At 47.3% G+C, this 23,504-nt stretch overlaps 1 protein-coding gene across 4 annotated transcripts in view; it reads right to left on the bottom strand.

The window, feature by feature from the left end:
* The window catches only part of CHD1L (chromodomain helicase DNA binding protein 1 like), a 38,866-nt gene that overhangs the window by 2,221 nt on the left and 13,141 nt on the right, over window positions 1-23,504 (bottom strand). For 2 of the 4 annotated variants that reach the window (XM_073309112.1, XM_073309082.2), the window contains 14 exons: window positions 21,390-21,482; window positions 20,771-20,867; window positions 19,491-19,564; window positions 17,122-17,232; window positions 15,558-15,672; window positions 14,916-15,069; window positions 13,123-13,288; window positions 11,707-11,849; window positions 11,138-11,301; window positions 5,540-5,748; window positions 3,605-3,703; window positions 2,892-2,962; window positions 2,526-2,640; window positions 1,710-1,818 (listed from right to left, as the gene is read on the bottom strand). In XM_073309112.1, coding sequence (XP_073165213.1) covers window positions 1,710-1,818; window positions 2,526-2,640; window positions 2,892-2,962; window positions 3,605-3,703; window positions 5,540-5,748; window positions 11,138-11,301; window positions 11,707-11,849; window positions 13,123-13,288; window positions 14,916-15,069; window positions 15,558-15,672; window positions 17,122-17,232; window positions 19,491-19,564; window positions 20,771-20,867; window positions 21,390-21,482 — 1,720 coding nt within the window. The remainder of the gene's footprint in view (window positions 1-1,709; window positions 1,819-2,525; window positions 2,641-2,891; window positions 2,963-3,604; window positions 3,704-5,539; window positions 5,749-11,137; window positions 11,302-11,706; window positions 11,850-13,122; window positions 13,289-14,915; window positions 15,070-15,557; window positions 15,673-17,121; window positions 17,233-19,490; window positions 19,565-20,770; window positions 20,868-21,389; window positions 21,483-23,504) is intronic. The other 2 variants (XM_073309102.2, XM_073309093.2) reach the window with 2 other exon arrangements.

Below are 23,504 nucleotides of genomic sequence, written 5' to 3'. Positions count from 1 at the left end.
AATCAAATTGGATTTGTAGGATTCTTTCCCAGTTTTAATAATCAAAAGTTGTCAGTAGCAATGTAGATAAGGACATTGGTTTAAAATATATTCATTTGAAATTGATAAGTGTCCCTTTTCTTTTCACCTGGCCAATAGTTTATAAAGTGAAATATCCTGGAGCTACTGGTCCTTTTCCCCCCCATCTCCCTCAAAGACAATCCTTTCGTTGATGTTTACTGACTCACTGATTGTTCCATCTTGCGTGACCTGTGATGGTACAACACATAATTGCATGCACTGGTGAGCTAATTCAGTGAAATGACAGTGTGGTAAGCAAAGCAGTACCTTTTATATTTTGATATGAAGGAAAGTTATATGGCCATAAAACCCTTAAAGTGACACTTTTTCCACATACGCTGTTCTCTTTCTATGAAAGTGTATGCTATTTTGTTACATGTGTGTATTCATAGAATATCAGGGTTGGAAGGGACCTCAGGAGGTCATCTAGTCCAACCCCCTGCTCAAAGCAGGACCAATCCCCAATTTTTGCCCCAGATCCCGAAATGGCCCCCTCAAGGATTGAACTCACAACCCTGGGTTTAGCAGGCCAATGCTCAAACCACTGAGCTATCCCTCCCCTCTCACTCTCACACACACCAAACTGTAATGGGTGTTCATTCCCCACCGCCCCGAAAGGGTAAAGGTGGCTCAGAAGGGGCTAATTAACCCAGGAGGCTGTACCTGGGGGGAGACTTTGGCTTGACTGACAAGCATTTATTAAGGATGGAGTCCATCCGGGCAGGAGTAGGCAGGGGTTTGTATAAAGCCAGGAAGTGAGAGCAGAAGGGGGCTGCAGTCACTCTCCGGGCCTAGTGAGGAGAGGAGGAGGAAACCTGGGGAGCAAAAGCCTTGGGATCCGGACTCTGAGGGCAGGGGCTCACACAGAGGGGTGGTGGAGAAGAAAACCTGCAGAGGGCACTGTAGGAAGATGCCCAGGGAAACTGCAGCAAGCGCTGAGATGGTGCAGACTTGGCTGCTGACTGTAGGGTCCCTGGGCTGGAAACCGGAGTAGTGGGTGGGTCTGGGTTCTCCTCCCAGCCACTGGGAAAGTGGCACAGTCATGGGAATACACCCTGGAATGGCACCTGGACAGCTGGTCTGGTGAGACTTGTTACACCAGAAGGGGAAACCAGTCTAGCGACCGGCCTGGAGGGCCAAGCCACAAAGAGGAAGCACTGCAATTCCTAGAGAACAGGCAGGACCACGGCACAAGCAACTAAAGGAAAGTGGCATCGGACCGGGCAGAGCTAGTCTCCAGATGCAGCCACAAAGGGGTGTCCCAGTGCTGAGTAAACCCCATCTCTCTCTTACACACACACTTCTTTAGAATGTGCTTTTCCTAATCTGCTCATTGTTTGTGTCTGGGTCAGTTTGATAAATTGTTTCTATAACTTCAATCATATCACTACAAACTTGGGACGTTAGTCCACACACACACACCCTCTCATCATACAAACAAATATCATCATATCCAGTATGTAATGTGTACTTAGATGAGAGGGAGATCAGACATCTGTTCAACACACTTTGGAGTTGAACTGTCCTAGTATGATATCCATAGCCCACAGTGGATCCATGAAGATCTTACAGTGAACATTTTGGTATTTGCAGATATGACAAGTCATTTTGATTTGAACAAAATAAAATAACCATGCTTCAAAGGATACATAAATGTGGGGATTCCTCTCGTTGCTAAATATTTTCGGATGAGCCGCTCAGTACCGTACCAGTTAAATCCCTTCGTTGCATGCCCGATACGTGGAAGATGGACGCTTGCTGGAAGAGACAGCATAAAAGCTCTTTAGGGCCTGATGCATTAAAAATAAATAAATGGATGTGCCATTTAAGCTCCACTCAATTGCAGAAGAAATGCCTGTGTCACAATGTTCTAGCTGTAGTGGGTAAATACGTCTCCCCTTCCATTTCAGAAGTCAATCACAGAAGAGATGGAAGAGACCCATTAGAACTAGATCATTCCAATCTGTGGCCCTGCAAGAATCTTTAAGTGGAATTACATGCAGAGCTCTGGGGTACATCATTCTTTCCATTTCAAAGGCACACGGATGTATGTGCCGACTCCGTGGGTGCTCCGGGGCTGGAGAACCCAGGGGAAAAATTGGTGGGTGCTCTGCAGCTCCCCACCCCAGCTCATCTCTGCTTCACTGCCGCCTCCTCCCCTGAGCACACCGCATCCCCGCTTCTCCCCCTAGCTCCCAGAACAGCTATTTTGTGGCGGCAAGCACTGGGAGGGAGAGAGGGGGGAGGAGGGGGAATGCAGCACGCTCCGGGAAGAGGCAGGGCTGGGGCAGGGATTTGGGGAAGGAGTCCAATTGGGGCAGGGAGGGGGCAGAGACTTTGGGGAAGGGGTTGGAATGGGGGCGGGATAGGGCAGGGGTGGAGTCAGGGCAGGGCTGGGGGTGAGCACCCACTGGCGCCTGGAAAGGTTGGCGCCTATGCACACAGATGGACAGATGCACACTTACCATTCCTTTTCTTGGCTGCTACAGAAATCTTCTTCAAGCCCTCCTCCAAAGCGGACAGCTTAATGCCAGACAAGTTGTTGGACTGATCCCGGTGCTGTGCTACAATCAGGGCCAACTAGGAAGAAAAACATGGGATGTATGTACACTGGCAGTCGCAGCGATGGCTGCTAGAAAACAACATTAAACACACACTTTATAGGCTGGAAAAAAAGCTGTCCCTTGTCTGGTCTTTGTTAACACTTATTTCAAGCCTGTCCTGCGCTATATTAGGGTCACTGTTATTTTGTGTAACATGTAACATTCACTTCCTGTTGTTTCAAAAATACTTTAGTAGAGAGAACATAAAAAGGGGCTTCTTATAGTTACCAAGTCGTGGCCTTTATTTCTGGATTCTTTATCGTCAATGGGGAATAAGAGGGTTCTTCCCAATGCCACGTCTGTCCGAAAACAAAAAATGTAAGAAAACATTCAATCCCACGAAGAACAAAGGTAAGTCAATGCAATGCTGGCTGTTATAGGCTTCTACACCATCCTTTCTAGTTCTCCTTGACACTGTGCACCACACAGACATTTTCTTCAGAGGGGGGAGGTGAGAAGACGGAGAAAGAAAATGATCAAAAGACATGAGGGGAGAGAGAGAGAGAGACTGAGAGAATAAAATTCCAGTCTACAGTAAGGTCTAATCTGTTCTTCACTAGCTCCTTAATGGTTTAAGATCACTCGTACGTATGTGCACATAGGAGAACAAGGGGTACTGGAGAGAGCCCATGGCCTGGCTAGACACATATTGAAGTTGCTCCAACCCACCTCCTCCTCTTAAAATCATTTTGACATTTGAACTGCAGGTTTAGAACACTGCCTTGTAGAGAGAAGAAATACCATGACTAAAGAACAAGATCTTTTTCCCCAAGAAAAGATCAAAACAACTGAGTTCTATGAAGAATCTTCTCACTCCAGAGCAGAGGTCAGGGTCAAAATGTCTTCCTGTATTGTCACTTCCAACACCACACGTAGGAAGTACCAGACTAAAAGGAGAGATCATCAGCGTCAAGCACTAAGATTATATTTTTCTCTTTTACCTTTCATCCTTCCTGCCAGCTCGTATATTTTCCTGGGCTGATCAGAACGAACCTCCAGAGCTGTAAATAATCCTCCCCTTCCCCACCGGCCGGAATCATCTAAAACAAAATTAGAAGTTAGATTTTTTTTTTAAATTGAGATCCGTGTCCAAAGAGATGAGCTGCCAAGAATATCTGTGCCAATAATGCCTTCTGCAGGGAACAGACATGTTCTCACTGCACATCATAGGACTTATTAGAAACAGATATGGAAGATGAGATGACACAAAATCCCTCAATAATGCAGCTCCCTCATTCTGTGCCGGAAACAGATCACATGATCCTAAAAGAGGATCCCTGCTCAGCACTTCCGGAAAGTAAACCTCCCACACGATCCTTGCCAAGCCATCCCAAGGGAAATTCCTCCCCACCCCACAGCTTGGCTGTTCACATGCCATTAGTCATCAAATCCTATTTGCATCCTGGTAACCTGGTCCTGAAGTCATCCATTACTTCCCCTCAGATGCTTCCTGCACCTCCAGAAGGCAGAGGATTCCCTGCCTCCCCCTGTGTATTTTTACTTTTAAACAGAACATGTTGGCTGAGTTTGAAATAAATGCCACAATCTAGGCATTCAGCCATCACCTTGCGGCTTTAACACCCCACTCAGGAGAAGCTCCAACAGGGGATTTTGTCTCAGGAGGCACAATTCACTGCCCTACCCCCGAGCTACGCGTAACATAGGAGGAACGTGTCCTTCTTCCAGGTGCATGTGTCTGCCTCCCCCACCCTCCAGGGGTTGAGGTTAAATGCTCACCATAGAATTCAAATAGGAGGCAGGACGGAATCCAGGGACTGCAACTGTTCCTAGCACTAGGCTCCATCCCTCCCCTCCATGCAAGGGCCCAGTGTGGGCTGGCCCATAGCTTTTCCGAGTACAGAGGAGAATGAGAAAAATAACTTTGCTCTGAGAGAGAGATAAGTTCAGAGGAGCTGACTGCAAACCACACAGGCAGGGGAATCCTTGTCTAGCCGCTACTGTCCTCTCCAGCAGGACATCGTGTCGGAGACATTGCCTTAGCCTAACCATTGGCTGTTCAGACTCTGGCGGCGTGACGCTGGCAGACCGGGAAAGCTGGAGCCCTGTACAAGTTAATTCCTTCATGGGCATCCCATGCAGCAGAGTGTTGTGGCAGCTTTGTCCCTAGGCATACAGCACAACATACAGCGTAGTGCCAGGCAGTCTTTCTAGGACCATCATCTCTGTGTTTTCACTTCCCAAAGGGCCTCAGCTCTTTCTGCACAAAGCAACATTGAAGCCCAGACACTAAATGCCCAGAGTTCAGCTAAAACACACTCGCCCCATGGCTGCACTCTGCCAATGCCCTTGCCCAGCTAGACTAAGCAGATGCCCACCTTCTGCTGTCTACGGTGCAAACCAGACACTACTTTCTGCTGCTGGCCCACAGGGCCTGCCCCACCACTACTGGGCCATCTGGGTGGGCTTACACACATCTTCGTCCACAGGCAATGGACCTTATTAGTGTTAACACGCCCTGCAGAAATTCCGCACTTCAGCACAGATTTAGGGTGGGATTTCAATGTGTTCTGCAAAATGTCACCTTTTGGTGAAGTTATATTTCCAGCCCATCTGGATGGGAAGTAAACCTTCTGAATGGGACGCAAGGCCGAACGGCCCCACTGAGTCTGCAGACGCACAGGGCCCGGGTCTGCCCACTTACTGGGCCCACTGGGATGGAGGGAGGTCACACTTCACCTTCTGAAGCGAGGGGCTGCATGCTAGGGAGCGTGCTACCCGCACTCCTTCCTTGCGGCAGTCTAACTGCACCTGCACCAGGCCAGTGCCACTCCGCTGTTCCTTCTGCTCAGCCGTCGGGCTACAAGGCACAGTTCAGCCCTATCCCCAGGAAGGCTTTTTGCTCTTGCCAGTCCTACCTATGCAATGGACGACGATCGCATCCTCCTCTTCGGCTCTGGGGTGGGTAACGTCACCCATCACATACTTGATGGAGTTCAGCTCTGGGTCCATGTCATCTAACTCCACAACCAGCCCGTCCTCCCCCTCCTCAAAGGCATCCTCTGAGTCGCTCTCCTCTGAGGGCAGACAGGGGGATCTGTAGTGATTTGCGTCCCACCAGGCCATCCTGAAACAAACAAGGCAAAAGAAGAACAGGCCAATGAAAACTGGGAAGCCAAACTGCTGCATTAAATCATCATCATGAATTGTGGGAGATGGGGTCGCGAGAGACAATGCCCCCCCCCCAAGTTCGGAAACCAGACTGTCACAGGATGGCTGGGCCCTGGGACTGAGGTAGGTCCAGCCCCCCTGTGCCAGAGCAGGCGCTCCCAGCTGGGCCAATGAAGGGTCTGTGGGTGCACCTGGGGCTAAAACGGGTCAGAGGGCGTTCCAATGAGAGAGATCTGGCTCAGGCAGGGCTAGGAAGCAGCAGCAGCAGGGCTGCCAGAGTCCCCTGGAAGGGGAGGCAGCTAGAAGCAGCCTGAGATGTAAAGAGGAGCTGGTTTTGTTTAAATTTGGACAGTAAACCTGCCTCAGAGAGACTGTGGGTCTGGCAGTGGGTACTTTAGAGGCTGGGGAGAAGCCCTGCCTTATTTCATGTAGGCACTTTGGTCAGCTGCTGATACAAGAGGAGAGTAAGGAATATCATTGGTGCAAAAGGAAACGACAAAGGACAAGCCTCTGTCATTGACTTGCCCCACCTCGTAGGTGCGACCCAGAATTAATGGAGCCAGATTATGTGGCATCCTGCTTTGCCTGAGGCTCTGCTCTCCCAAGCTGGTGCATGGAGGATGACAGCAGCGGCTAGAGTTCCCGTTCCAGTTTCAGCCGGCAGCCAGATGAGAGAAGCAGCAGAAGGTGCAACTGGAGCTACGGAAGTGACTAACCAGGCTCGAGGAGCAGCAGCAACTCTCCTAGAGATTCCGCAGAGAGAAGGGATGGTGGGCGCAGGTACAAAGCAGGAAAGAGGGGTTCGAGATCCGTGAGGGCCAACAGAGGGAATGTTCTGCCTATGGGCAAATGCGGCTTATAAAAAGCGACTGTCCTTATGTGAACTGTGCTTTTAAGACTGGCTCAGCTGCGCAGAGCACAGAACAAACCCAGGAGACTCTGGGTGGAATCCTGCCTTGTTACTGTGGCTCAAAAAGGGGCCAGGACAGGAGGCTTTCCAGGGGTTGTGTGTTTTTGTTGTGGGGGGCTGAGACATATTATAAGGCACTGCCCCACTAAAAAAGGAAACTGTGAGAAACCTGGATGCCAAAGACTTGGGTGCCGGTGTAATCACTGGGAGGTTTAGATCGGGAGGGGTAGGAGGCAGCCAGACTGTCTCAGGTGTGGGGAAATGGGACACATATCTGGCACCCACTGGGAAGGGTGAACTTGGGAGGAATAGTGTCTGTGAGAGGGGAAGAGCTCTGCAGGGGGAGGGAAATAATTCCCCAGGCAGAGGCGGGTACCGGGAAGCAGAAGCTCACAGTAGAGACAAAACACTGTATCAGGGAGCTAGACAGGGCCTCAGAGAAGAAGTGAGAGAAGGGCACAGGCACGGAGGCTGCAGGAAGAAAATGGAGTCACAACTTACAGCTACTAAAGCCACAGTTACAGAAACTAAGAGAAGAGAATGTGAGAGGCCCGCTCTCCTTGGCAGAAAAGCGCTTGGTGGAGCTTGCTGCCTTAGAAGAGGGCCGACAGCAAGCCCAGAGACAGACGGAGCTGCTGAAAGACCAACAAGAGCTGGAGTGCCAGACTGAGCTCCTGCAGGAGGAGCAAGTGGGATTTGAAACATAAATCCAGGCATGCAAAAGGAACTCCAAGAGAGAGCTGAGTTAAAGTCACTCAGCGTGCCTGGTGAAGATGTAAATTGTACGGCTGGTGTTAAAGACTGTGGGGACTTGGGGAATACTGATGTGTATGAATCTGTATGGAAATGTTTGTATTTTGTTTTAGGGGTGAGAGCCATCCAGATGGGGCCTCACAGGCTGGTGTGCGGGGTCGGGGCGGGGAGCGTGCCTGTGAAAGAGGCAGTTGTTTTCTGAAAAGTGGGGGAGGTGCATCACAGGGTGACTAAAATAGGTCCAACTCCCCTGTGCCAGAGCAGGTGCTCCCAGCTGGGCCAATGAAGAGTCTATGGCTGCACCCGGGGCTACACAGGGTTGGGGGAGTCCCAGTGAGAGAGGACTCAGCAGCTGCTGGAAGCAGCAGGACTGCCTGAATCCCCCAGGAGGGGAGGCAGTGAGAAGCCTGAGTTGCAAAGGGTGACGGGAGGAACTTGTTTTGTATATGTTTGGACAATAAAACTGCCTCGGAGAGGCTGTGGCTGTCACAGTAGATCCTTTAGAAGCTGGGGAGAAGCCCTACCTTGTTTCAAATACTATTACGACAGGTGGGTTTGCGGGATTAAGAAGGGGAAAGTTGCTTTGCGATAACCATTTATAGAAACATGAAGGATGTGACCACAGAGGCGGGGGAGGAGTTGCCCAGGATGGCACAAAGGGGTACAACTAGAACTAATGAGATAAAATTTGGACATAGGCTCAACCAGAAAGTTCAAATCCAAATTACATTGTACAGGTAAAGGGCCAAGTGTCAAATCTGGATCTGAATGTGAGCTGCCCAAAGTCTGAGCAGGGTCAGCGATGGGGTTCTTGTTCATAGAAATGGAGGGCTGGGAGGGACTTTGAGGGGTCATCTACTCCATCCCCCTGTGCTGAGGCAGGACCAAGTAAACCTAGACCGTCCCTGCAGGTGTCTGTCCAAAATATTCTTAAAAACCTCCAGTGATAGGAATTCCACAACCTCTCTCTGAAGCCTGTTCCAGAGCTAACTATCCTTACAAAGTTTTTCCTAATATCTAACCTAAATCTCTCTTTCTGTAGATTAAGCCCATTACTTCTTGTTCTACCTTCACTGGATATGGAGAACAGCTGATCACCATCCTCTTAATAAAAACCCTTAACATATGTGAAGACTTATCAGGTGCCTCCTCTGTCTTCTATTCTCAAGACTAAACAGATCCTCTTTTTAAAACCTTTCCTCATAGGTCAGGTTTTCCTAAACATTTTATCGTTTTTATTACTCTCCTCTGGACTCTCTCCAAATCTATCCACATCAATCCTAAAGTGTGGCACCCAGAACTGGACACGGTGCTCCGGCTGAGGCCTCACCAGTGCTGAGTAGAGTCGGACAATTACCTTCCGTGTCTGATATACAATACTCCTGTTAATACACCCCACAATATTAGCCTTTTTTGCAACTGCATATGAATTGACTCGTATTCAATTTGTGATCCACTAGATCCTCCAGATGCTTTTCAGCAGTACCACCACCTAGCCAGTTATTTCCCATTTTGTAGTTGTGCATTTGATTTTTCTTCTTCCTAAGTGTAGTACTTTACATTTGTCTTTACTGAATTTTATCCTGTTGATTTCAAACCAGTTCTTCAATTTGTCAAGGTCATTTCGAATTCTAATCCTGTCCTCCAAAATGCTTGCAAACCCTCCCAGCTTGGGGTCATCTTCAAATTTTATAAGCCTACTCTCCACTCCATTATCCAAGTCATTAATGTTCGGGACTCAGAATAGACTCATGTGGGACCCCACTAAATACACCCTCCAAGTTTGACAGCAAGCCATAGATACCTATTGTTTGAGTACGGTCTTTCAATCAGTCCTGAACGCACCTTTTAGTAATTTCATCTACACCAGGGGTCTCAAACTCCCAGCCCATGGGCCATCTGCGGCCTGCGAACCTCCCCATTGTGGCCCATGGGGCTTCAGCAGTTTTGGAGCCGGGTCTCTCCCTTGGCCCCACCTGGCGCCACCGGACGCTCCCCCCAGCAAGCAATTTACAATGGCCTGGGGCCCCGGCAGCGCAGTGGAGCTGAGCAGCGCCTGCCTGCTCGCTCCACGTGTCTGCCGGCTCCTCCTTGCGGCCCCAAGAGGGGCGGGGCTGTGCCTCCGCATGCTGCCCCCGCCCCGAGTGCCTCTGCGGCCAATGGGAAGCTGCGGGGGCGGTGCCTGGGGGCATAGCACACGGAGGCCCCCCGGCTTGGCCCGGCCCGCCTTGGAGCCCCAGGTAAGTGCTGCTCCCCTGACCCCCTCCCAGAGCCTGCATCCCCACCCTCTCCCCACATACCACCTCCAGCCCCAAACTCCCTCCCAGAGCCTGCACCCCAATCCCCTACCCCAGACTTCCTTCCCCACCCAAACTCCCTCCCAGAGTCTTAGGCAGGTGGGGGCGGGGTTTTGGGGGGGTGGGTTCTGGGCGGTATGAGTGACATTATTGGCCCGCTAGGAGGATTTGAGGACTGGCACTGGCCCTAAGGTAAATTGAATTAGAGACCCCTGATCTAGACAAAATTTCCCTAGTTTGCTTATGAGAATGTTGTGTGGGACTGTATCAAACACCTTATCATAATCTAGACAAATCGCATCTACAGATTTCCCCCATCCATTAGGCCAGTATCCCTCTCAAAGAAGGAAATAAGATTGGTTTGGAATGATTTGTTTTGGACAAATCCATGCTGGTTATTCCTTATAACCCTATTATCCTCTAAGAGTTTACAATTGATTTGTTTAATAATTCATTTAGATATCCTTCCAGGTACTGAAGTTAGGCTGAGTGGTCTGTAATTCCCCAAGACCACTTTGTTTCCCAATAAACAAAGGTACTATGTTTGCTCTTCCCCAGTCCTCTGGGACCCCACCTGCCATCCATGACTTCTCAAAGATAGTTGCTAATCATCCCAATATTGCTTCAGCTAGTTCCTCAAACACCCTAAGATGAATTTCATCAGGCACTACCAACTTGATTACATCTAACTTATTTAAATATTCTTTAGCCTATTCGTCCCCTATTTTGGCTTGCAATCCTTCTCCCCTGTTGTTAATATTAATTGTGTTAAGTATCTGGGCATAATTTACCTTTTGAGTGAAGACTGAAGCAAAACAGGCATTAAACAACTCAACCTTCTTGATGTCATCAGTTATTAGCTCTCCTTCCCCATCAAGTAGAGGACCTACACTTTCCTTCATCTTTCTCTTGCTCCCAATGTAGTTATAGAACCTCTTGTTATTACCTCTTATGTCCCTTGCTAAGTGTAACTCATTTTGTACCTTAGTCTTTCTGATTTTGTCCCCATATGCTTGTGCTATTCTTTTGTACAAATCCTTAGCAAACATGTTTCCACCTTGTGTAGTATTCAGGCCCACCTCTATGAAAGTTAGCAAAAATTGATGCTACCGCTGTGTCAAAAGCCATTTCTACATCAACACCTCTACATCCTGCAATTTCAGCACACACTTGAAAAACCAATGTCCAGCTGTGATTCCTTTTAGACATGACCTGCAGCCAACGTCTCCTCCTCACCCCTTCCCATGTCCCAAATGCCCCGTTATTGCAAGAGTAATCAGAATTTGCAGCTTCCTGACTTGTTTTTATCAGTCTGACATAGCCAGTTTCTCTGCTAACTGTAATAGACACCACACTGCTTAGTAGCAGATAAAGCACAATCCTACTTTTTCTTGTGTTCAGCTTCTGCTTTCTTCTGTTTCTTTTCTTCCATGAGCCGTGCTCTCTTTGCTGCTGCCTCCTGTCGTTTCCTCCTTCTGGCCTCCAGCTCTTCTGGGCTCAGTGCATGCTTCCTCCTTGTAGGCACCTCCTGAAGACCAGTGACAAGTACCTGGAAAAGGAAGGGGACTTGCAGGTAAACAGACATTTCTCATCTCAAATTCCTATCAGATCCCATCTTATCCAATGTCCCGTATCTGTTCCCTACAGTCTATTCCTCCAGAGCTTTGTCTGAATTGAATCACACTCCTCAACTCATTTCAAGGAGGTCACCAAACCATCAGCTAACGACAGTGACCTGTACTGCAATGACCTGCATTTGAACCTCTTAATGCTCATCTCTGATCCGTTCCCAATCCCCCTGATTCATCCAGTCCTCAGATTCTACTAATTTAATTAATTTCAAGATATTTGTAATTGAGTCTTTAAATATTTCCTCCACAAGATGGAGATTAAAATCTGCCTCATGTTCAATGACTCACTGACTGCATCATATGAGTCATTTCTTTCATTTTACATTTGCTTTATTTCGGAGGGCTCTTCCTTCTTGATTGGTCTCTTCAAGGACTTTCTGAAGATCCAAAAGCTGGTCAAATGCTCTTCTGTCTTCTCTGCTCAGGTCTTTCGAATAATCTTTGCCTTCATATACGTACATATGATCTTAAAAAAAAATTAAAATGTATAAAGGTCTTCCAATGGGCCAGTGGTATCTGCTAAAATTACAATAAGTAACAAGTAATAATTAAAGTTACAGTAAGTAAGTAATTTGAACTCACACCCTCTTTGTGACACCATTGCCCGTTCTAACAGGGATAACTGTTGGGATAGTTTTGTGAGGAAAAACATAAGCATCTCATTGAGACAACTAAACCAAATTTCTGTCAAGGCATTAATCCTCAGCGAGGATTACACGCATGGTGAGTTTGAAGTGGAATTTGTTTGGCACTATCCAATACAGATGGAATCCTGGCTCCTTGAAGATCAGAAATTTCTTCAACAGCTACCACACATTGGGATCTGAGAAACCACAGTTCTTCTCTGAGTCTACAATAGGAAATACCACTGCATGGTAACTGTTGGCAAATGGTAACTTATTACCAGTAGCCACTGGATGGGACTGAAGGCCCATTTTATAGGATCCCATTTCTGTAATATTATGGAAGCCCCAGTCACAATTCCATAGTTAAGGATGAGTTCCATTTTGCACTTAAAGCAGAGATTATGGATCGGAATACAGTGCATAGAGTGACACTACAAGTGGAAAATATGTGAAAAAAGGATCTTTAAAAATCAGTTTAATCCAGTCTGGGACTGCACACACTAACGTGCCTTAATCCTAATCATATGGTTATTGCATGCTGTCACCACAGGACAGAGTTAAGGGTTACTTGGGTGCCCTAACTCTGCATTTCTTTCCCTAATGCTTGGATTTTTTAAAGTGAAATTCCAGGGTTCGTAACACTTGTTTTGGGGAAAATTACAACATCCCTATGATGTTTTTTACCCTTAAGTTACTGATTTGTAACTCCATCTTAAGATGGATCTTTCTCTGTGAATGAAGTCAATTATAATACAATACTTGAACCTTCCCTAGAGTCTTACATCCAAGCATATCAAAGCATTTCACAGACATTAAGGAATTTAGCCTCGCAACGCCCTGAAAGGCAAATCAGTTATTATTATCCCCATTTTACAGATGGGGAAATTGAGGCACAAAAGTAGGAAGGGAGTGTTCAACAGTTACAAATCAAGTCTGTGGCAGAGCCAGGAATAAAACTCATGTCTCCTGATTTCAAGTCCCCTACTCTAACCACAAACCCATCTTTCTTCCTTCCAAAGTTACTTGAAAAACACAGTATAACCCCTTGAAATTTCCTCTAATAGCATCCAGACTTGAGTGTGTTTTGTGTGCATTTAGGATCCTCGAACTTACTTTCTGTATCTTGCTCTCCGCTTTCTTCTTCACTTGGTAGCACATCATCATTTACCCACATTCCTTCTTTTGTCTCTCCAAGGATATTTTCCAGCTCCACATCCTGGATGATGCTCCCCTCTGATGAGAGCAGCTTATCCAAACCAAACTTCAGGATTTCACTCAGCTTTAACGAACAAAAGGATGAAGTTTAACGTCACCATCATATTTCATGCTACTCCTAGCCCACTGTGCCTCTAGGTTGAAAAGAAAGTAGTTTGTGGAGATGGAAATCAGACACTTAATGTCACCCCACAAAACACTCATGCTTTGTCAGCTGTTATTTTCACTCTGCCCTCACCAGTTATGCACCACCTAACTAGATCCAAGTAACAAATCATGCTCAGCAATATCCATCTTGACAGACATGGGTCACTAGTAGCTGCATAGACAGCTACTCAGATTACATGCAGACTCAGGCAGACAGCTCTGCATTGGGTCACATTCAAGAGGTTTCCTTCACAATCAGAAAGGCCAGAAACTTTTGTTTCTTTTTACAAGAATGCTTAAATGTCTGCAGAAATTAGTGGGGTGAAAAGTGCCAGCATGGCATATCACCACGCACGGGCTCAGTCCAATTTCTCAAACTGGAAGCCATCATTGCTCAGACAAATTTGCGGGAAAGAGGGAAGGAGAGGGGCTGTGCCATAGCTTTTCACTGTTTCACTTTACATGGAGTTCACGTCCCCCTACATTTCACTTAGTATGGAGTTTGACAAGATGATCTGGTTGTTCCTTCTGGCCTTATACTCTAACAAATTCAGGGTCCAATTTCATGGTCATAGGATTTTAAAAATTGTAAATTTCATGATTTCAGCTATTTCAATCTGAAATTTCACTGTGTTGTAACTGTAAGGGTCCTGACTCAAAAAGGAGTTTGGGGGGGGGCGTGGTCACAAGGATATTGTAGGAGGGTTTGCGGTACGGCTACCCTTACTTCTGCGCTGCTGCTGGGCAGCTCTCTGGCCGCCCGGCAGCTCTCTGGCCGCCCGGCTCTGAAGGCAGCGCCAAAGTAAGGGTGGCAATACTGCGATCCCCCCTAAAATAACTTTGCAACCCCCCTGCAACTCCCTTTTGGATCAGGACCCCCAATTTGAGAAATGCTGGTCTCCCTCATGAAACCTGGATAGTATAGGGTAAAAGCACACAAAAGACCAGATTTCACGGTCTGTGATGCATTTTTCATGGCCATGAATTTGGTAGGGCCCTAGGGCTCTTAAGTCCCAAAATCTCAAAGCAAAACTCAGCTTTCAGTTCCTAATCACAAATCCTCCCACCCCAGGATTCCAATTCGCCTAGAGCTCAGTGTAAATTTTGTCTGAAAGTTTTGCAAGCCTAGGACAAGTTGCGGGTTAGTAACAAAAAGCTACCATAGTGCTGAAGGTATAGTTCTGTTTGTGTGGGAGAAGGAGGCAAAACAAATGAACTCCTAGAAGCAACGATGCAATTTTCATATAAATATCTATTATAGTCAAAAACAAGGAAAGAAAACCCCTCTGGAAAACATGCCCTAGTTAGACAGTGGTTGAGCCTAAAAATTAGCATCTGATTGTCCCCAAATTTCAGTGGTGTTTGGATCTGGGATTTTGGCTTGCTCCATAAAAGAGATGCATTCAGATGCCATGTTCTTCTCCAATCCTCCCCAAAGACAATGGTGTTTGGATCAGGCCCATCTTGAACACACACCCAGAATGGGGCCCTCTTACTTTTCTCAGGGATGATGCTGTCGAAGTCATGCTCAGCGATCATCTTACCTGCATGTCTGCTGCTTCCTGGCACTTGGGTACTCCGAGAGCAAACTGCCCCCCTTCGATAACCGTGTTTGTAAATTGGAGCTTCGATGCAGCTCGGCGGTAGATTATTTCTTCTACAGTGTCCCGTCCAATCAAGCGGATAATTTTTACAGGCCTTGCAAAATTGAAGAGAGTCAGTTTAATCATTTATATTGCATTAGAACAGTTTCCTTGAATCTGGGACCAAACCTGGCAGTCAGCCCTGACCCAGCGAGGTGCCCAGTTAGCTAAGAAAAAGCACGTGTAGAGCTGCAGAAGGAGATGCTGACCTGACCACCATGGTCAAAAGGAGGAGGGGACACTGCAGAGAGCAGCCAACCTCCCATTCTATCCCCCCTCCATAACTGCAGAGTTCCAGATTCTGGAGACTTGGGGAGGCCAGGACTGCATGGGATCAAAGAAGGGAAGAGGTGGAACTATGCTGAGGACCCATGGCTCCTCTTTCTCTCCCCCCGCCCCCAATTATCCAAACCGCTCTGCTTAGGTCTCCTCTGCTGTCAGAACTTGCGGGTGGGAGGGAAGCATTAGTGTGGCATTTAGTGAGAGGGTGAGCAATCAGATGCAAAATGCACCACAAGAAACAGTTCTGTTCCTATTTCTCACTTGTTCTGGCCAATCCTGTGAGCTCTCGCTGTGGCTTGCAAGTCATTTTGTGGGTTAAAATCGCTATCAACAAAAATAACTGTATCTGCTGCTGTTAGATTCATGCCGACTCCACCTAAAAAAAAGTTTTAAACAAAGGGGATGGTCAGTAACACACATTAGCAACATGAAATAAAGGGAGAAACGGTGTTTAGACTACAAAAGGGTGGATCAGTTCAGATAAAATAAAAATAAACCCAACCTTGCTCCATCCCTCAAACCAACACTGAATCATTTATGAGGCTCAGAAAAGTTTGGTTAACCTTCTGAATTTCATTTTCTTGCACTTCTATGCTTCCAGCTTTCCACCAGGCCTCATAACAGACGTGTTATCTAATGCACTAAAAAGCAATCAGGTGTAATCAATCTAAAGGGGATTATTTGTTGAGGCTGCTGGACACAGATGGTGCTCTCTAGCTGGCAGACCAACCAACACAGCTGGGCTGCCTAGTGTCAACACAAAGGATCTCCCTAAGTCCTGGCGGAGACCAGCGACTCTGTCACAGAAACTGGAAACGTCAAGTACAATAATACAAGCCTGAGGATGGTGGACAGTCTGGGTTCTTAGCCAAACTAAAACGTTGGAGATTTGCCCGTCACTGCTTTCTGAAGTGCTAGCTCTCATGGGCTGAAAAGACAAGTTAAACTGGAATATAGGTTTGAGATATATACTGCCACTAAAGAGGAGGTACATGCTGAGGAGCATTTGCCTCTATCCAGGAGACGCACCTTCCTTCCTAGCAGGGTCAGTGCAACCACTAGGCGAACTAGGCAGTCGTCTCGGGCGCCAAGTGGTTGGGGGAGGCGGTGGAGTGGAGGTAAGCTGGGACAGGGGGGTGCAGGAAGGGCCGCCTGCAGCAAGTAACGGGGTGGGGGCGGCGCACAGGGGAACCGCTCCCCGCCCCAGCTCACCTCTGCTCCTCCTCCTCCCCTGAGCACCGCCCCGCTCTGCTTCTCTCCCTCCCAGGCTTGCGTGCCAAACAGCTGATTGGCACCACAAGCCTGGGAGGCGGGAGAAGCGGCGGCATGCTCAGGGAGGAGGCGGAGCAGAGGTGAGCTGGGGTGGGGAGCTGCCGCGGAAGGGGCTCCCTGGGCCTGGGGAGGGAGGGGGCGGCGGGGAGCTGCTGCAGGGGGGACTCCCCGGGCCAAGGGGGCGGCGGGAAGCTGCCGCAAGGAGGGCTGCCAGGGCTGAGCAAGTCGTGCAATGGGCTGCGCTGTAAACTGCATGTTGGCCTCAGGATCCTGAACTTGGGTCTCAGCCTGAGCATAGAAGACACATTCAAACACATCATCTGAAACTATAATTAAAAAAAATCTCCACACAGATTCTATCACGGACTAAATGGTTTTTAACTGATGCTATTTAAAAGCCTTATGAAATCTTATTTGAATATTAAACCTGGGGTTCTCTAAAGAATTCAGACCTTCCCGAAGTCCGGTCAATCCCTGAAGACAGCAAAAGGCCAGGAGATTGTGGAAGGGGTTGATTATAGTTCCAGTTTTGTCTCTCCCACAGTTGCCTTACCTGCCCTGGTGCTCAGCAGGAAAATAAAGATGGGCTGCTGACCAAAATTCTTAATGGCAAGGTGCCTCTCTTCCCCTCGGACAGACCCATCCAGCCGCTCATAGCTGTAACCTTTCCAAAGGGACAGAACAGCATCTGGTCAAGAAACCACTATTCTGACCCTATCCCCCTCCAGGCTGGTTTCTCCTTTCCCAGCCCTCCTGGTCTGCTCCCTGCTCTACAAGCTGCTTTCCCTGTTATTAGTCTTCCTCCACCAACACCCCACACCTCAGATTCTCCATGCTCTCCCCATTCTCCCCAGATTTCCTCTGGCTTTCTTTCCTTCATCTACCTTCTCCTATTTTCGCTCCTTGCTAGTCTACTCTCGGGGGGCAGGGGGGTTAGTAGCTTTGTTGCTCCCTCATGCTCCACCAGCACTACAGAAATGAAGGGCCAGATTCTGTCCCTGTTGATGTAAATCCAATTAATTAGACTGACTGCAATGGAGTTACTCCATACTCACTGAGTGCAGGGGCCACCAGAACTGAATGTGCAGCAGAAACTCTTGTGTTTTAGTTTGCTGCTTGGAAGCAGAGTAGAAAAATTCCGAGCCAAAGCAGAAGAGCGCTGGTACAATGGCCTGTTTTAGATCAGGCCACTTTGGCAACTGGCCCCGCATTATCGGCCAAAGCATACAGTCCTTTCTCACTGACTTCGATGCCAGCTTTTCTGAGTCAGGACTACAGGATTTGGCCTCATGTTCAGCTTTAGACTACGTTATTAGTTGTCTATGGCAAGAAACGCTAAATAAAAGCCTCTCTCATGAGAAAGAGTTGGCATAAAGCAGGGGTAGGCAACCTATGGCAGGCGTGCCAAAGGCGGCACGTAAGCGGACTTTCAGTGGCAATCGCACTGCCTGGGTCCTGGCCACAGGTCCAGGGGCTCTGCATTTTAATTTCATTTTAAATGAAGCTTCTTAAACATTTTAAAAACCTCATTTACTTTACAGACAACAATAGTTTAGTTATAGACTTATAGAAAGAGACCTTCTAAAAATGTTAAAATGTATTACTGGCATGGAAAACCTTACATTAGAGTGAATAAACGAAGAGTCGGCACACCGCTTCTGAAAAGCTGCCGACCCCTGGCACAAAGCCTCATGGATTGAAATGAAAGAAAATATCTCATGTCTCAAGAACACATCTGGTAACATTGCCAGAAATGATGGGATCCTGCTTACCCTTGCACTTACACGATATTCAAGGGGACATATTGCTAACAACGGTTTTCAGCAATAAGTTCATTTCCTGGTATAGGCTACATGACCTGCTTTTTATTGAATTCACAGTGGTGTAAATCAGGAATACATCTACTGATTTCACTGGAGTTTGGATTTATAGCTCTGCAGCTAAGATCAGAACATATGCGAGAGTCCTGAAGCACAGGGCTCTTTGGAGCCAGCACCATTACAGGATGACTTTTGCATCACGGCACAGTGTAAAGCAAATAGCATTGTATCACCATGAAATGTCAGGGTGCTATAAACCAAGTTCAGGCCTTTGGGTAATTAGCTGTAACTCCACTGAAATTAACAGTGTTGCACTCACTGACACAAGGACTGAATATATCCTATGAACACTAAACCTGCATTCATTCAGTTTAAGGTATCAGAAAGCAGAATCTTACCCTAATCATATAGCAAAGAGGATGGGGGAGTGAGGGAGAGGGTTTGGCCTTCGCTTGTCTTTCATTCAAGGATTTCAAAGCTCTCTGACCTCATTGAACCTCATAACATCTTTATTATCCTATTTTCACAGATGGCAATAGCATAGGTGCCAACTTCTCCTGGTGCCGGTGGGTACTCAACCCTCCGCCCCATCCCGCCCCTGCCCCATTCCAACCCCTTCCCCAAAGTCCCTGCCCCAACTCTGCCCCCTCCCTGCACCTATTGGACTCCTTCCCCAAATCCCTGCCCCGGCCCCGCCTCCTCCCCTGAATGTGCCGTGTTCCCCCCCACCCCCGCCAGTGCTTGTTTTGCAGTGGCAAGCGCTGGAAGGAGAAACAAGGATGCAGCACGCTCAGGGGAGGAGACAGAGGTAGAGGCGAGCTGGGGCGGGGAGCTTGGCTGCTTTTTCCCCATGGGTGCTCCAGCCCTGGAGCACCCACAGAGTCGGCGCCTATCATACTGAGGCAGAGAGAACTAAAGAGACTTGCCCAACGTCACACAAGCAGTCAGACACAGCAAGAAAACTCCTTCTGCCTACTAGAAATAAGTCCCCAGTATTATGGTCCCTCCTCTGTCATGCAAGGATCAGTCGGGTACAGCATCACTGTAGCTGACAAAAGACAAATATGCCAAGACAGCTGCTCCAAGAATACAAGTATTTCACCTCTATAGTCCATGTAGTCTTGCAGAACATCCAGCATCCGAGTCATCTGAGAAAACAGCAAGACCCGATGACCACTGCAGAAATAAAGTGAAATCCCGTAACTTCAATGTACCTTTTGTAGCAGAGGGATAGACAAGGTTCGCTTAGTTTAATATAGAGGAGTATTTTTAATCCAAGCATTGTGTGATTTCAGTTTCCTCAAATGTAAAATGACTTGCCAAGATCACAGAATGAGTTAGTGGCAGAGCTGGAGCTCAGGTCTCCTGACTTCCAGACCTGTACCGTGTGCCTTATACTGTGACAGCACTCTATTCAAGCCAGTTGATACTGTCTAGCATCATTTTTTAGGTGCAGCAGGCCCATGGGTCCTGAGAGTTTTTGTGGCACAGGACCCAGGGACGGAGAGACACGCACGCATCCATGCACGCACACACACACACAGTCTCGCTCCCCAGCACTGCTGTACAGCAGAGAAGCAAAATCATCCCAGCCACTTTAAAAGTTTCATTTTTGCTTTAAAATGTCTGTTTAAGGACTTCCTAAGGAAGCTGTCAGAGGGGAACTGCATACTAGTTAAGATTCTCTTGTTTGGTATCACTCTGCATCATGGAGGAGGAACTGTCTCACATCCTGCACCAAAAGGCGATTTGAAGTGTGTCCTGGTTTGGTTAGCTCTCTCCTGGGAGATGATGCAAGTATCTAAAACTTCAATTCCAGATTCTGAAGCCACCAAAGTTAAGTTCCAGAATCTGGGTCAGGATCTTAAATCCCACATCTTTGGCATGTGTGTTTTCCAGGCTTTGATTTGTCCCAATTCTTAGGTTTGGGGATCCCCCCCACCCATGACTATTTTTCATTTTGATTGCATATTTGTGTTTCCTCGGCCCAGAGGAACCGAAGCACAGCATGAAAGTCTGTTCTCTTGGAATCTGTGGCCAAAACAGAAGCATCAGACATCATGTAAGATAACTTGTTCTTCCAGGATTTCCAGCCCAAACTTGGAAGACAGAAGAGGTTTGAATAAATACAGAGAAGCAGCCAGTATTCTGGGCTCTTTAAAAGGAAGCTTCAAACCTTTTAAGGTTCCTTGGTCATCCTTAATGTAGCTGCAACATTGTAATTACTTCTGTAGAGAGGTCAGTAATTCAGCATCAATTAACTGGAACACTACAGTGTTCATTTCTTGGTGTATGTGAGTAACAGTCATGGATAAATTAGTTTGCTCTTCCCAGCAAGGCTTATCTAGACTCCCACAAGTAAAGCACAGTAAAACCACATACCCAGCATACAAGAAAGAAAGGAGTTTGTCCAACAAGCACAGTTTCCCACTGGCTTCGATGAGGTGGTCTCCAATTTCGAAGGGCTCTGGTTCAACACCTGGAAGGGAAGAAAGTCTCAGAAGCAGTGCCAGTAGTAGACCAACGATAGCGAGGGCCTCCAGGGTCACCCCAAGTTACCCCAGTGTCGTGTATGGTAATTCACAATTTGCACATCTGTGGCTAAACAGAACTAGGTAATAACCTGGATTCCGGCTTCAAAACTGACAGTGCTTTGCTATCTAGTAGGAACACTATAGTAATGATTCCATGTCAACAAACTAGTGTGAATGCATTGCTAAGGCTGAGAAATCAAGCACTCAAAAGAAAACAACTGCAGAGTTAAGGCTGAAAGCTCAGCCTTGACATAGGCTTATCCTTGAAACAGAGTCCCCTTTATATATCACTATTAGTCAATTAATATGGATTGTAATTTATCATACAACCTTACATACAATCTTCAGGCTTGACTCAATTTTTAAGTGTCAATGAAATCTACAAAACAAGCCATGTTTGAAGAAAATTGGCTCATATCCTATGATAATTTTTGGTTACTTTCAAACAGAGAACAGTTCTTTCTCACCACTGAATAGGTATGGGTGGGCTACACACTTTCGAAGCTGAATTAAGACATTCTGAAGTTTAACCTTCCTCCCTGCTTCGTTTTCAAATGCATCTGAAACACAAAAATGAAATGGCAAACCCATTCAACAAGAGCTCTGGGGATACACTGTAAATGTAGTGACTGGAATTATCTGGACACCGAGCATAGCTCTACAGGGAAAAGTCTCAATGGTACACTTTACTGTTCAAATTTAGGTTCCAAATTTAACACACTCCCTCTTCATGCACCAACTGAGTTTTTGCTCATATTTTCTTGGTCAAATATTTACCCACTTTGGCAGAGGAAACACTGAAAAGTGATATCTTGTTGGAAATTTTTCCCTGAGACCCCAGTTAGAGAACCACAGTCCTTGCCACTTCACACAGCTCAAGGATTTAACATTTTCCAAATTAACAAATCAAGTTACTTGGTATAACGCATGTGGGTACTGGAAGGAAAAGCTGGCAACAGCGTCAAGATCTGCACAGCCACCACCTGTGTTCTCTGGCGCTGCCAACCTTACTTCCCAGCTCTGCTCAGAGTCTGCAAGGGACCAGAGAGACAGGCTGGTCAGAGGAGGGGAAAGAGGCGAGGCTCTAAGAGGGTATGGCATGTTAAGCTTTCCATAAGAAGCTTGGTGCTGCTGTCTCAGCTCTTGACAGCAGAACCATAGGGAGACTATGAGGATGACGGCCAGAAGAATGAGTGGGCCTGTAGGGAGAAGTGATGCTCAGCAGGGCTTTGGGGAGGCTGTGCGGAGGTTACAAGGGGATGTACGGAGGAGGCTAAGAGTGGAAGGGGAAGAAGATTGTGCGTGTGTGTTGCAGGGGTGGCCTGGGGCAAGCACATTCCCTCTGCACTCCCCATCAGCACTTGAAAGGCTCCCCTGGCACTGTGGCCTCAGCTCTCTGGTGCGCCGAGCAGTAGCACCAGATGAGTGGAGTGTCTCTGCAAGGTCATTAGGACAAGCAAGGGCTTCTCCAGTGCTACGTAATAGATAGCCTCTGCAGACATGTGCATGCTGGTAGTTTGTAGATATAAGGACCCAGGGACTAGAAGCTGGGTCTGCAGAGCCTGGGACACCTGATATTCCCACAGTGCCACTGGGAGGCCATGCAGAGGTACAGCCCGGAAGCACTATGGAGAGTAGGCACCGCAGGAAGTGCTGCCAAAGAGACCCAGAGTGATGGTACCCTGCAGCCCCCTGACTGGCCCAGCACCCTATTTAACCCCAGGGGTTCCCCCGGGAAGTTGTCTGGACAACCACATGGACTTCACCCTGCTGCAATGCCAGACTTTGCTTGATCTCCCGGTCTCCAATCTCTGACTCCAGCCTGACTCTGACCTGGATTCCTGACTCTCCATTCTAACCCGGTACTACCTCTGGCCTCTGACTCCAGCCTGATTTTGACCCTGACTCTTGCTTATTGAATCTGGCTCTTGAGATCCCTCCACCTCCTGCGTGTTGACTACCGTCCCTGGTGGGCAGACCTCAGCCCAGCTGTAACCGCTAGGCCAGACCTCCTGCGCCTTCGTCCCTCACAGCATAATGTAGCATTCACACAGGAAAGTGTATAAGATCAGAATAAGGAATGAACATCTGAGTGTAATTTAACAGAAATGGTGTGCTCATTTTGATTGGTTATATATTAGAAGTACAAGGGAGTTTGTTATGAAGGTGAAGAATCTACAAGGGTGTTTGGGTGGGTGTTAACACATGTGACTGAAGGATGGTTTAACTGGTGATACTAAAGATATTTCTGAAGATCTTTAATTGTATTTTAATTAGAGGTCGGCCCAAACCGGAATCCTGAGATTGACTGCTTCCACACTTTGGGAAAGTGCAGATCCAAATACCAGTGGACCAAACCAAAAGCCCAGAATCAAAACAGCCATGAACCTTAGGAAAGTTTGCAGCAGGCTTTAAATTTTGAGGCTCAGACTAATCCCCAATTTTAATATTACTTGCTTATCAAATGATCATTCAGAAAACTGAACTCAGCACAATCATTCAGAGCATGCTAATGCATCTCCTATTTCACTACAAGAGCGCATGGATTTACAAAAGGGAACTAATTTGCTTTTAAATAAACT

Source organism: Lepidochelys kempii, chromosome 1 (genome assembly GCF_965140285.1).
Source record: "Lepidochelys kempii isolate rLepKem1 chromosome 1, rLepKem1.hap1, whole genome shotgun sequence".
NCBI lineage: Eukaryota > Metazoa > Chordata > Testudines > Cheloniidae > Lepidochelys > Lepidochelys kempii.
This window is presented reverse-complemented; position numbering and strand designations above follow the sequence as displayed.